This window comes from Lissotriton vulgaris, chromosome 4_1 (assembly GCF_964263255.1).
Source record: "Lissotriton vulgaris chromosome 4_1, aLisVul1.2, whole genome shotgun sequence".
NCBI lineage: Eukaryota > Metazoa > Chordata > Amphibia > Caudata > Salamandridae > Lissotriton > Lissotriton vulgaris.
In genome coordinates, this window is record NC_141691.1 from 223,663,455 (window position 1) to 223,676,798 (window position 13,344).

Sequence of the window (13,344 nt, forward strand, 5' to 3'; positions counted from 1 at the left end):
CTGATTTGTATATGGCCATGTCTGAACTGGGGTGGTGTGGTGAGCAAAACAACGATGGATTAAACCCAGATCTGTGACTGGGGGTGAATGTTTTACCATTGTGCAACATTCCATCCATTAATTGTTGTTTTTGCATTTCTCACCCCGAGTGGGACGGTATGCTCAGACGTGAGTCCTGTGCTCTCCATGCCACTGGAATCAAGCTATCCTGGCTGATGAAGGCTGATAGCCAGAAACCGGTCCTAGGATGCTTGATTCCGGTCCAGGGAAGACATGACTTGGCAGTTCAGGCTTGACTGTTCCCATGAGGCACAGGGTCAAGACTGATTTGCATATGGCCATGTCTGACCTGGGGTGGTGTGGTGAGCAAAATAACGATGGATTAAACCCAGATCTGTGACTGGGGGTGAATGTTTTGCCATTGTGCAACATTCTGCCCATCAATTGTTGTTTTTGTACTTGTATATTATCATATCACGTGTTACTGCCATGCCAAATGTGATTGGCCAGTTTCTACTCACATGCGGCACTAGTTGTTTCCTCTGTTCTGTTGTGGACGTGTTGCGGTTTGTACCACTTCGTTGTTAATGTTGGTGTGCTCTGCATGTTCTGTCTGTGTGCTGCATTTTGGGGTAGTCGCCCCTGCAGCTCTGATTTTGCTGCCCCTTCTCCCTTACATGCGGTGTGCCTTTGACTTCTGTGCTTATATAGTGCTGGGATGTTGCATACTTGGGTACATTGGTCTCTTGGTGAGAGTTGGGGGTCTAGGGGATGGTTTGTCGGCAGATATGCTCTACTTAATTGTGCATTGTCCCCGTCCCCAGTCCCTGGTCATTACTCACCCTATTGCTCTTGTGTCCGGTCATGTTGAGCAGTGTACGGTCCCCCAACTCCTGCCACCGTCTCCCCACTGATGACTGTGGACACCATTTCCTCCATTTCGTCCAGGTCCTCCCGTGGCACTGGACTCCCACCTCCAGTCTGCATTGCTGCCTTCTGGTTGTCGGTGAGCTTCTGCTTGGTTTTGCGCTTCACATCATTCCAGCGCCTCTGGACTTCTTCCATTGGCCTCTTCAGCACTCCGACTGCATTCACCTTGTCCACGATGGACTGCCATATTCCATTTTTTGTTGCCAATGACACAGTGGAGGTGATGAACAGTTGTTGATGGTGTTCTACCACCTCCGTTATCAGGATCCTGTTTTCCTGTGGACTGAACCGCATCTTTCTACTCTTCCTGTTGTTGCCCTTCCCTGACCTTGAGGTCCCAGGCTGGTGATCCGGGGGGCTTGTGGGGTACTGGTTGTCCTCTGTACAGCTACCTCCATTGTGCTTCGCTGTTGTTTGGCTTTGCTTGGTTGTGTTTTTTAAACATTTTTATATTGATTTTTCCCGTCTGACGTGTGTGAATTGCAGGACTGTGGAAGATTGTCGCAGATTTTTAAATTGCGGTTGGGCCCATCGCAATTTTTTTTGCATGGGGTTTACTTTTTTTTGCAGTCCCGGTGACTTTATCGCGGACATTTGACGTGTTATCGTGAGACTATCGCATGGTACCACTGTGTTGAGAACACAACGTTAACACAGCGTAATTTTCCCACGATAGACTGCGATGTGAAGAGTTGCGTTGAGCTAATTTTGCGATGATTATCACACGTTCTTGAGAATATCCCCCTTAGTTTTATGCTACATGCGCGTATTTCAGACATGTTTTTAGAATCAGTCTCATGGCGAGAAGCCGCTAGCACGTCAATAATCCTGACGACCTCACAGATTTTCAAAGTCCTTGCAGAGCAGAGCCCAGAGATGGGTGGCAGGAAGGGACTCGCTGCTCTTCAGCAGCGAGTGCAGGGAGTGTGAGGGAGGAACCCCAGCACCCTGCCACAGTTAAAAAGAGATGTGTTAATCTTAGGTGGTGTATGCTTTAGGGAGACTCCAGGCACACCCTAGAATTAAAACATTTTCTTTTAGCATTTGTTGCTGTTGCCAACCACATCATTAAGACTCCAAAGGACGATGCGTTTCAGGACATCCCTTATACAAATCACTGTGTTCCATCATTTGCTAATCATGACTAAGTTTCTAAAGTCACCTTACCTGAAACGTGATATCAAAAGAGGAATATTCTGTTTTAAAATGTTACTTTTTTTTTTACCGAGCAATTAATTAATTCAAGAAGGAAGAGGGATGTAATTATGGAGTGGAAAAAGACGGGACGGGCACTCCCCGGCACCTTTTGCAAGAGCGCGCCCCTCCCTCTCTCACCGCCTCCTGAGCGTTGCCAGCCGCGGTGCTCCAGTCTTCAGTGACTGCGCAGAGCTCTGACAGGACGCCGCGCTCCCCAGCCATGGCGAGAGTCTGTCTCTTCGTGCTCGCGGCTCTCTTGGCCGTCTGTCCGGCGCCCTTTTCTGTGGCCCACCCAAACGGCGCTCCCGCGACAGCCTGCGAGCATATGACGCCCGGGCACCGTGGCATCCCGCCTCAGAACGGCCCATCGCCATACACCATACAAGTCAAGAACGGCACCGCCAAGTACGGCGAAGCATTTGACGGTAAAACTATGCGTTGGTGTTTTATTTTTAGAAATATTGGAAATTGTGATTGTTGAACTGGTGCTTTAGTATCTCGGGATTCGACATTGCTGGAGCATCCTATCCTGTCCTGTCCACACCACTTATCAACCTCAGCAACAATTAAAAGAAGAGATAAGGGGCGGATCTGCAGTTTTTCCTCTCTCTGGCATCCACGCTCAAGCACCCAGCTGAGATCTCAATCAGAAATGCCACCCGAGTATTGATGTTACAATCGACTCTGTATCAGACACTCCAGTCAGCAGCACTGCTTTCCACACAGATAGAGAAGTGGGAACCAGGGCTCTGGTACGGTGGGAGTGCAGGTTACTCAAAGACCGGCACGAGCGTCTTAGGAATCGTGTTCATGGGAAGAAAACCACCCAAAGCATTGGCAGTGGAAGGATAGATTTCCAAGAGGAACTGCAGACTGCCCGGCAATGCAACCCGATCATGTTGCTGTTCTCCTTAACTATATCCCTCTCTTCTTCCTTTGATAACTTTATTAACACAATTTGTAGTTTATACAATATGTCACATTATTCATAACACATGCTGGAGCCATCGAAATAGTACATCTTGATTAGGGCCACTATTGGACTCACAATACGTTTGCTACCACATATGGTCCCTTTATAGTGGATTTGAGGTGGGGGATACACCACCCAGGTCCTTGTTTGTTACTGTCCTCCTCTTCATCTGGCCCCATGAGCACTTGACCTTCTGTAGCCTTCCACCCCTTCATCACTTTCTGTAGTGGGTGAGACCCTCCCATACCTGATACTCTCGGGATTGTTTGTGGTCATGAGCCTGAAGACTTCCTCCTCCTCTTAGCCTCATTTTTTTCCCCCCAAGGTTTTAAAAGGCAAACATATTATTTCAGACAAAATCTGGAGAGGATGCCGCATTAGGGCCAGAGCTGCTGACTTTGGAAATAGTGAACCAAGTTTGACCCTCCGCGTGGGCCCAACATCCTGTTATTTTGAGCAAATCACTTAATCTTCCTTTGCCTCAAAAAAAATAATAATAATAATTAAGATTGTGGCCTTGTGTAATGTAACTGATGCTCATGTAAAACGCTCCAATATCTTCAGGTCGAGTTCTCCATATATAAAACTTCAAAAAAATAACAATAATAATTTTTAAAAAATCAGCAATGATTGCTGAGCGCTTCCCCTTAGCGCTGCAAATATGAGGTCGATTAACAGTGTTTCGATTGGGATTCTGCTTGGGTAGATGTGGTCTTCACCTGTATCCCTTAATAGCACAATTGTAGGGTCAAGGGAGGCTCTCCTTACCCTCTTACAAAAGTCCCGCCATAACCAAAAGTGCAGATTGTGAACCACGTTAATCCATGCAAACCTCTTCCCCTTCATGCCCATGTGAAGGTGCCAAGTTTTCAAGTCACTCTGGCCAAACGAGAACACATGAATATGGTAATGCTCACTGTAGGTGAGGACCTACAATAACTTTTGATATCGAGTTTTAAACAATGACTGGGAAGGAGTTATGTTTTTTGAAAATATTTTGTTGACGATTGACTTTCGTTGAGCATTTGATTTTTTTGAGTTGCTGTTTTTTTCATAGTTAATTTCTGAAGGTGTTTTTCTACATTTACCCCGATCTCTGTTGAACTTCACTGCTAGAATAATGACCTTGGTTTGCATTGTTAATCTTTAATAATCTTATTTGTGCTAATAATAATGCCCAATTTTCACACTCTAGCCATGTATTTGACTTATTTCTAATAGAGTTTTCTAATTGTCTATACTAACTATTTAACGTGTTATCCATGCTTTATTGGCATGTATTTACATCTGTACAAGAAGTCCCTTAAGGTACAGTATATCCCACAGCACTGGTCAAAGTTCATTGAATGATAAGTGGGGGTGGACATCTATGTGTACAGCATGATGTGCTGCAATGGGAATAGATGATAGTGTGAAGGGTGTGCAGGTAAGAATTGTAAATGTGAATGTGCCATCCACATCTTTAATGACGGGCCCTCTTTTGTCAAGCATGTGCACAGCTGGTACATAACTGTTGGCAAGACTACCTCTTCACGAGATGATTCAGCACGAGAAGTGTGGCTCAATGGTTAGAGCGGCAGACCCTGATGAAGAGGTCTAGCCCGGGACCAGGGTTCAATTACCCGCCTCGGCGGGTCTTGGGCTCAAAAATTCCACTGACGTGATAATTCTCGCCTCGGTGCCTATTCCAATCATGGAGTCCCACTCTGCAACTCTGGGCAATAGCTTGCTAAATCTCCACAACGCTTAGGATGCCTGGCCTCCACCTTGGGGGTGCCCAGGAGTGGACGCCTCACAGGGAAAGCCTGAAAAGAGTAGTGTGCTATACAAGTATCAATTTACACGAGACATGACATGTGATCTGGTCTCAGGGGCAGCAGTGGGCTGATGTTCCAGGGCAGGAGTTGCAAGATGACTAAGAGATTGAATGCATTGCTCCTGGACCTCGGATGTGTGGAACGTGAATGTGCAACCCAGACCTGTAGAATGGCGTGTCATACGTGACAAATGTTGAGTAATTGAGAGTGAGATAGTGGCGACAGGAGTGACAGCATGAGTGACATTTCATGGGTCAATTAAGAGCCACCTGTTACAAAGTATTCATGCTTCTTGAGGGTCGATGTACCGCTTGTCCCACTGACACCACTGTATCACCCACATTAGTGGTGGTGGCAGGAAGTACAGGAGGCTGGAAGGCTAATGTGGCACGTTGTGTGAAGAAAGTACAGAGTACCCAAGCTTTACATGTTTGCCCCTTTTCACATGACACAGGATCTCTTCATAAGGAATAGATCCCAGTAGACCCTTTTGACCTTACAAGCTACTGGCTTATCATTCACCTAACCCACATCTGCAACATCATTGAAAAAATATTCTTCACACAACTCCAAGTTCAAATCAGAGCCAACCATCTTCTGGACAGCTACCACTTCGACTTTAGATCAAGCTGTTTCGGGGAAATGGCTACCTTACAAATTGTGAATGAGGCCGTCCTCGCCACAGATTAAGATGACCTACCTGCCTCCTGATACTACTGAACCTTTGGGCAGCATTTGCCACCATAAACAAGACACATCCTGAAGTCTTGAGTGGGACTCAGTGGTAACTTCCTCCACTGGATTTCCTCCTACCTCTCCACCAACACCGGATCATTGGCATTGGTTTCTCAATTTCCTGCAATTTCCACATCGCCTGCAGAGTTCTCCAAGGATCCATCTTGTCCCAAGTTATATTAATCCTATGTATGGAGCCCATTTGAACTGTATTCAATGATAGCAGCATTAAAATCCATCACTTTTTGAACGACACACAACTCTACATGAAAGGTTTCTCCATGCTGGATTTCCAATGCCTCAAGCATGGCTGTTTCTCAACCAAAAATGGATGTCCATTACCAACCTAAAAGGTACTGCTCCAAAACCTAATTGCTCCTTTTTGGCAACAACTGCAATCAAATAATCCAAACCTGGTTAAACATTATAGACACTGATGGATTCAAATTTCAGCTTTTGGCCGATGTAAAATCACTCTAACACACCATTGTACCACCATGCTCAACTTAAAGGAACACATTACTAAGAAAGCCAAACAGCTTGATGCCAACTCTCTCTACTAGAGAAATTATAACTATTCTTCTAAACAGTACCTTTAGAACTGCTGTTCACGCACTATAAAGCCTGGCACCTGGATTGTGGTAATGCCCTTCTCTGTGGCTTTCCTTACAAAACTCTGCCCTCTCGTAAGGGCATCCTACACCCTGCAGCATCGCTCATCAAGGGCCTGAGAAACAATGACCACAACCCAACACACCTATGGGACTCCTTTAGTTTCCTTTACAGGCCCACACTTCCTTCAGTGTCAGTCGCATCATCTGCAAAGCCATCTCCACCGACACCCCCGCAAGTCTGGTAGATAGGCTTGTCATTTCTAGTGGTTCTCAGCACATCTTCAGCCGGTACACCTTCAGACTGGAGATGAAGAGCAAGAAAGAATCTCTAGGAAACAGGCAATCATCTACGCATACAGGATCTGAGTTACATCGCCGTATCCATAAGCACTGTCTCATCTCTGCCCCAATTTATTAAACAACTGAAGATACACCTCTTTAAAAAACACTATATCGAGACACAGTAAATAATCCACCTCATCCCAGAGCCCCCACCTTCAATCACTCTAATGATATCTCTGTCTTCGACTCCCGCGGCTAGGTTCATGCTGTACATATACTACATACATTACAACTACATACATGCATACATAAGGTTTATGTTCCAGCTGCATTTTGAAGGTGTTGCTATCTAGAATAAAGTAAAAGAAGTGGGTTGGGGTTGCAAATATTTTTTGTTTCTGTTCTTGAACAGTTTTCCTTGTCCTATTATGTCTGCAGCTAAAACACTGGAATATTGTAGGTTGAAAAAAAAATCATAACTATAAAGTAAGAATGCATGGAATGATGGGTTTGCTACGGTAGATCTACTGCTGTCTGAACTGACATGATCCTGTGCGACTAACAGGTAGGAGCAGAGGGCATTTGAGTAGGTGTCCTACACAGAGTTAGTCAATTCAGTCTTATTCAGTTCAGTTCAGTCATCTTTATTTTGATGATTAAAAACCATCATAAAAATACATTTTTTTTAAAAAAATCATTAAATTTACATTTCTGAACTATATTAAAAACACAGTTTATACAATTCAAAAGAGAAACATAGTGTTATATACATCATTGCTTAGCCTCTTGTATTCCTTAATCTGACTACTATTTTTAAAAAGTTTATAACAGAGCATAAAGTGCGTATATCATTTGCCCTTTGTAAAAAGAGTAGTGTAGTTTTAGCATGACGAACATTTTTCTCTCTTAAAATATCTACCAGGAATCTACGCCGTGGAGTCCGATAAAATGAACACAAAAGTACAAAGTGAAGGGTGTCCTGCGGAGACCTATTGTCGCAGCCGCAGGCACCCTTCTGCTCAATAGTTACAGTAAAACAAGATGGATAAGATAAAATATTAGGTAACAAATTGAGCCTAAAACGACACATTAAAAACCTGTCCTGCTGATTATGCATCAAGAATAAATAGGGTTCCATACCCTCCCCATTACTAACTAAACAATGAGCCGCTACTGATCTCTTTAATAAATCAGAGCCTGCTCTGTCAGTTACATATTTTTCCAACAAATTTGGGGTTTACAGGTGGTAGGAATTGTGCTCGGATTGCTGAAGAGGTTATGTTGGTCTATATTCTCTAGCGTACTCTTGGCATATTTCAGCCAAGGGATTTGCAATCCCTTATCCCTTTGCAAGCAATCTCCAACAATTACCCTGCTCAATTCTGCCTCAGGGTTTACCCAGATTCTGAGCCATGCCATAACAGGCCTCACCTTTATCTTGTCTGTAATGTATGGGGTCCCGAGTTCAGTGTGTGCAATTTCTGCTGGGGTGCTCTGTGGGATCTTTAGGATCCTACAGAGGAATTTATCTTCCTCCAGCTGTAAATGTTTAGCATCCCTAAAACCCCAGACCTCTGCTCCTCACAAGGCCTTTGCAGTACTTATCGAACCATATAAACTCGTTACTTGTTCTGGAGACCAGCGGCTCAACCTACGAGCGAAATTTAATATCGCACCGTTTGATGAAACCAACTTAGTACAGCGTTCCTCAATCAAGGAATTAAACGGAATCTCACCATCAAATAAGAGGCCCAGATAGGGAAAAGTACTTACAGTATCCAATGTATGGGTCCCTATTTTAAACACAAATTTCCTGGAGGGCCTTTTGCCTGCCACCATCACAAAGGACTTTCTCAGATTCACGGACAGATCTAAATTGTCCATTAACTTTACAAATCCATCAACAAGATATTGCAAGCTCCGTGGTGTTCGTGCAAACAGGACCGCGTCATCCGCGTACAAGAGTACCGGGATTTGACGTGTTCCTGCTTTGGGGAAGTCTACATTCTGGGCGATCAGGGTTCTCTCCAAGTCATTTATGTACAAAGAGAACAGAAAGGGGGCGAGTATGCACCCTTGCCTCACTCCGCTGGTGCATGGGAAGAGATCGGTGCACCCCCCCTCCGTACTGAAGCGGACCCTGGCAGTGGTATTCCAGTGTAATTCTCTGAGAATATTTATGAGACCAGGATCAATTCCCAGATTGTTCATCATGGCCCACAGTTTGTTCCTATTTACATTATCAAAGGCCGCAGCCAGATCCATGAATCCCATATAAACAGTTCCATTACTTGCTTTAGTATACTTGGCAACTAATAAGTACAGATTGAGACACTGATCACTGGTTGATTTACCCGATCTAAAACCATATTGGGTGTCTGCTATGATATGGTGCTCTTCTGTCCAAGCAATAAGACGATTCAATACCACCTGCCCAAGTATTTTGGCTGAGATGTCAATTAGTGATATTGGTCTATAGCATTGAGGATTGTCCCTACTCCCCTTCTTGAAGATAGGGACAATTAATGCAGTAGACCAGGATCGTGGGAGTCCAGATTTAATAGCCGCATTTAAAACACTTGTTATGATTGGCGCCCACAGATCCACGTCACTTCAATATAAATCTGGTGGGTACCATCGGGCCCTGGAGCTTTATTTTGTGTCAGGCCTTGAATCGCCTTAGTTATCTCCGTTAATGAGAAATCTGTTTCCAGGCTCCGTGTTCCATCCCAACCCCCTTCTTGGATTGTCTCATGAGAGTGATTGTAGAGACCCCCAAAATGAGTCACCAATTGTTCAGGGAGGATGTTGGTGCTAATCACTGGGGCACTGCTGTCCTGAAAGCAAGGCCTATTAATAATCCTCCAGAATTCCGTGAAATCCCTGTTCTCTCCTGCCTCCCTTAGGTCAGCCCATACTTCCGCTTGTAGCGTAGTCTTCCTCTGTTTTACCATAATATTATAAGTCTTTCTTCAGAGGGCCACTTTTGCTTTGTCCCTGGGATTTACTTTGAGGCTTGATTTTAGGTCTCTTAGTGCTCGAGAGCATTTGGTATCAAACCATCCTGGTTGTGTGCTATTCTTTCTGGGGCCTTTTGCTTCCAGTAATTTATCAGCCAAGTTGGTTAGCAACCCAAACGCCGTGACTAGCTCAGAATCCTCTATCAAAGGGTCTAAGCAGTCTTCAACCTGCTTTTTGCCCTTTTCTATTAGGGATTTATAGAATTCCTGGACATTCATTTTCGACCTTCTTAGTCGCCTCCCCTGATCGGTTGGCCTTAAAGTAGTATTAGCTTGTTTACTCCTTTTTAGGCGGCCACTATATATCAGTTCCAAAACTAGGGGATTGTGGTCACTGAAAATGCTCCATTCAGTTCTAGCCTCTGTAATCCAGTGTTTCGCAAAAGTGTATATCATCATATAGTCTATTATGGAAGAGCATCCTCTTCCTTGAATGTTGGAGTGAGGGTACCATCTAGGCCCGGGACGGTCAGATCAATCGTGTGTACTAGCGCATGGGTATCTAGTAATTTAGATAATGTTAGCCCCTCCTTGCTATGTTCAAAATGTGGACCATTCTCTGCCGGGCAAGCCGACCAGTCCGCAGTTACAGGAAGCATGTTTGGGCAAAGGTGACAGTTTAAATCTCCCATTACTAAAACAATTGGTTCCGCCCCCCCCCTTCCTTTGTTCAGCCTCTTGCATGAGTCTACAATCTAGTTCCTGCAATACAGCATTATTACCATTTACAGGCCCAGAGTTATAGATAATTCAGTCTTATTAAAAGCAGGGGTAAAATATAGACGGGAAGAATTTAGGAAAATCAGGCGGTGGGAGAAAAAGGTTTTTCAGTCTAGCTAACAGATTGTTGAACTTGTGTGATAGACACAGGAGTACAAATAAAGGCAAGTAGGTGTGATATTGTGGCTTTACCAAGCTTTAACATTTCTATTGAAAAAAGGGACTGCCAACACTAGTCATTCCATTCAGCGGTGTTATTCGAGCAAAAATTAGACATTGTGAGATATTTAGAAATGGTAATGATTATACATAATGATTGCCTTTTCATTTATTTACAGTTCACTTTACTGGTCCAGATTATGCAGGGATTTTATTGGTATTTCTAGAAGTTAACAGCACAAAACCTTTGGGCACCTGGAAAGACCCACCAGAGAACACCAAGGTCCTGCAGGTAGGTTTGAGCGAGTGAGCGCGAAGACTTGGATGCTGACTTTGTTGGCTGGAGTTCCACACTTAATACTAAAAATACCATATCAGAAATACTTCACGAGTATATGCAATTTGATAGGCATGTGTTTGTTGAGATGTTTGTCTAAAGAGCCCATATTACTCAAAGATTTGTCCAAAATGAACATGACAGATCTGCAACATGCATGCACTTATTAAAACAGTTTTCCCCCTAAAAACGATAGAAGAACCATTTTTTGTGGAATTATGCATTGAAGAGTGCATGCAGCCATGAATATTTATATGTAAGAATAACTTTGACAGATCTATTCAATATTCCTATTCAAATGGAAGTGGTCACTGATTTCATATGGTGGTGTCTGTTCCGCCACACGCTGATACACTTCAGTGGCCTACATTAGTTCTTGAGTTGTCAAAGCTGCCCTTGTTCATCATTTTGTATATATATATTCATGATCATAGTATGAGAGGAAGAGTTATTTAATGTCAGACTCCTTGTTGTGATGATGAATGGATGCCTATTGTCTCATTCAAGCCTCTTGTACCACTTCTGAGCCATGAACTGTGGGCAAACTCCTGACCTATGTTCATATATATACATGGAGGAGCCGAAGATAACACTTCACTCACGCACTTACATTATTCAAATACAAGAAGTGCAAAGTAAGGCACATGTAGTAATCTGTGCACATGACTCTTGTGTAAATGTGCACTCAACCGATCCATGTGTTGAGTCAAAATCCATTTCATGTCCAATTAGAATTGTAACTATCAATAATTTGCAAAAATGCTTCAAACTATGTTCAGTAAGATTAAAAGAAATGACCACAATATACCATCATACAGTTCATCACCTTGATACTTGCATTTGTCTTTGCAACAGAGATGCCACTATTTTATCTTTGATGTGTAGTTGAACAAGACAACAGTGCAATGTTTATACACATGTTGATGTGTGGCATGTGTCCCCACCCTTCAACCATGCTGACAGCACTGTCCTGCCCTTAAAAAAACACAGTAGGGGTTCATTCAGTGGCCGAGCCTCATTAACCATCTCTCTCTCATACGGTAGGTTCTTGGTGAAATGCTGTTCCTCCCACTTCTGTGCATGCCCAGAAGGAAAAGAGGACATATTCAAATGAGTTCCTGTTGTTCGCATGAATATGCTAATTAGTTCCTTGAACATTCTCAGTACTCAAGGTGGCCATATCTGGCAGAGGTTGTTGTATGTCACAATTTTGTGGTTGAAAAGTTGACCTGCGAAAATATCACATAAGGAAGGAATATCAACTATCACTATACGGTGAAGATAACTATATATTGGTAAGTATAGATTTACTGTTCTTAACTCCAAATCTACTTCCCCTCCCGATATGGTAGTAGGAATTGTATAAAATGACTGCAGTTGAAAACCTTGGCCAAGCCTCCTCCTCAAATTTGATGCTGGTGCGTATGTGTAGCAGCTCTCTCTCCTGGAATGCAAGGAGCTGTTGGATTAAAAGAAATACTGATTTGCAGCATCACACTTGGCATAAGATCGACTGCAGGCACGTATGTGGCAACGATGAGAACACCAACAAATAGGCTAAACAAATGGCGGATGCATCCGTCAATACTGACGGACACGTCCGCCAACACCTGTTGAAAATCAACTTATCAACCACACCAGCAGATCCCATTATAAATCATACTTTTCAAGCCAGAAAAACATTTAACACTCACAATGCACAGCACAAGCAACACAGCTCTTTGATACAAAAAGCAAAAGATGGTTGGAAGAAGAGACCCCAGCTCTTAGAAAATGACGAAACTGTTACGGTGGATCAGAAAACTAGGGTTGAACCTCAGTTATTTGGAACCCCGGTCCACGCAACAACTTTGAGCCAGAGAAGGGAAACATATGTCACAATTGTGGATAAAGTGAATGCTGTCTCTAACACCAGCTGCTCACAGCAGAACATCTGTAAGCACTGGAATGAACTGCAGGGGATGTAGACTGATGCTTCCAGGGCATACCAAGACACCCTGGCAACTGGTGCTGGTTCCCATAGGCCCCTCAACTAACCCCTGGCGGAGAACTCAGCCAGTGGAGTTTACAAAGTTTTGCCTACTCCACGCTCTGTTGAGAATGCAGAGTTCAGGCAAAACTCCGACTCCGTGGTATAGCGGAGTTAGCTGGCCCCCGACTCTCCCTAATTTAATTATTTTTTTTAAAAGCACTTACCTGATGTGGCGTATCCGGGCTGCCTCCTCCTTGCCCTCAACCTCATTGCCTGGTAGGAGAAGGTGTTGTCTATACTCCATATTGAAAGCATTGTTGGAATTCCAGGTGGAATGGAGACTGGTAAGAACAAATACTATTTGTTTATTATAATTAACAATTTCACCCTTTTCCCACTCTGGAACCCATATTACCGTACTAACTTCTGTCAGCTAATTCCATCCTATTTACACAAGTTTACTATATGCTATCTATCAATCAATCAATCAATCAGAGCATTTGTATAGCGCGCTACTCACCCGGAGGGTCTCAAGGCGCTTGGGGAGGGGGGTCCGCTACTGCTCGAACAGCCAGGTCTTGAGCTGCT

At 43.8% G+C, this 13,344-nt stretch overlaps 1 protein-coding gene across 1 annotated transcript in view; it reads left to right on the top strand.

Moving 5' to 3' along the window:
• Nucleotides 1-2,278: 2,278 nt before the first annotated feature.
• LOC147718591 (putative defense protein 3) overlaps nt 2,279-13,344 on the top strand; it is an 82,228-nt gene continuing 71,162 nt past the window's right edge. Inside the window, exons 1-2 of the mRNA XM_086918541.1 lie at nt 2,279-2,552; nt 10,627-10,739. Of these exons, the coding sequence (XP_086774667.1) occupies nt 2,348-2,552; nt 10,627-10,739 (318 nt within the window). The 5' untranslated portion in view covers nt 2,279-2,347. The remainder of the gene's footprint in view (nt 2,553-10,626; nt 10,740-13,344) is intronic.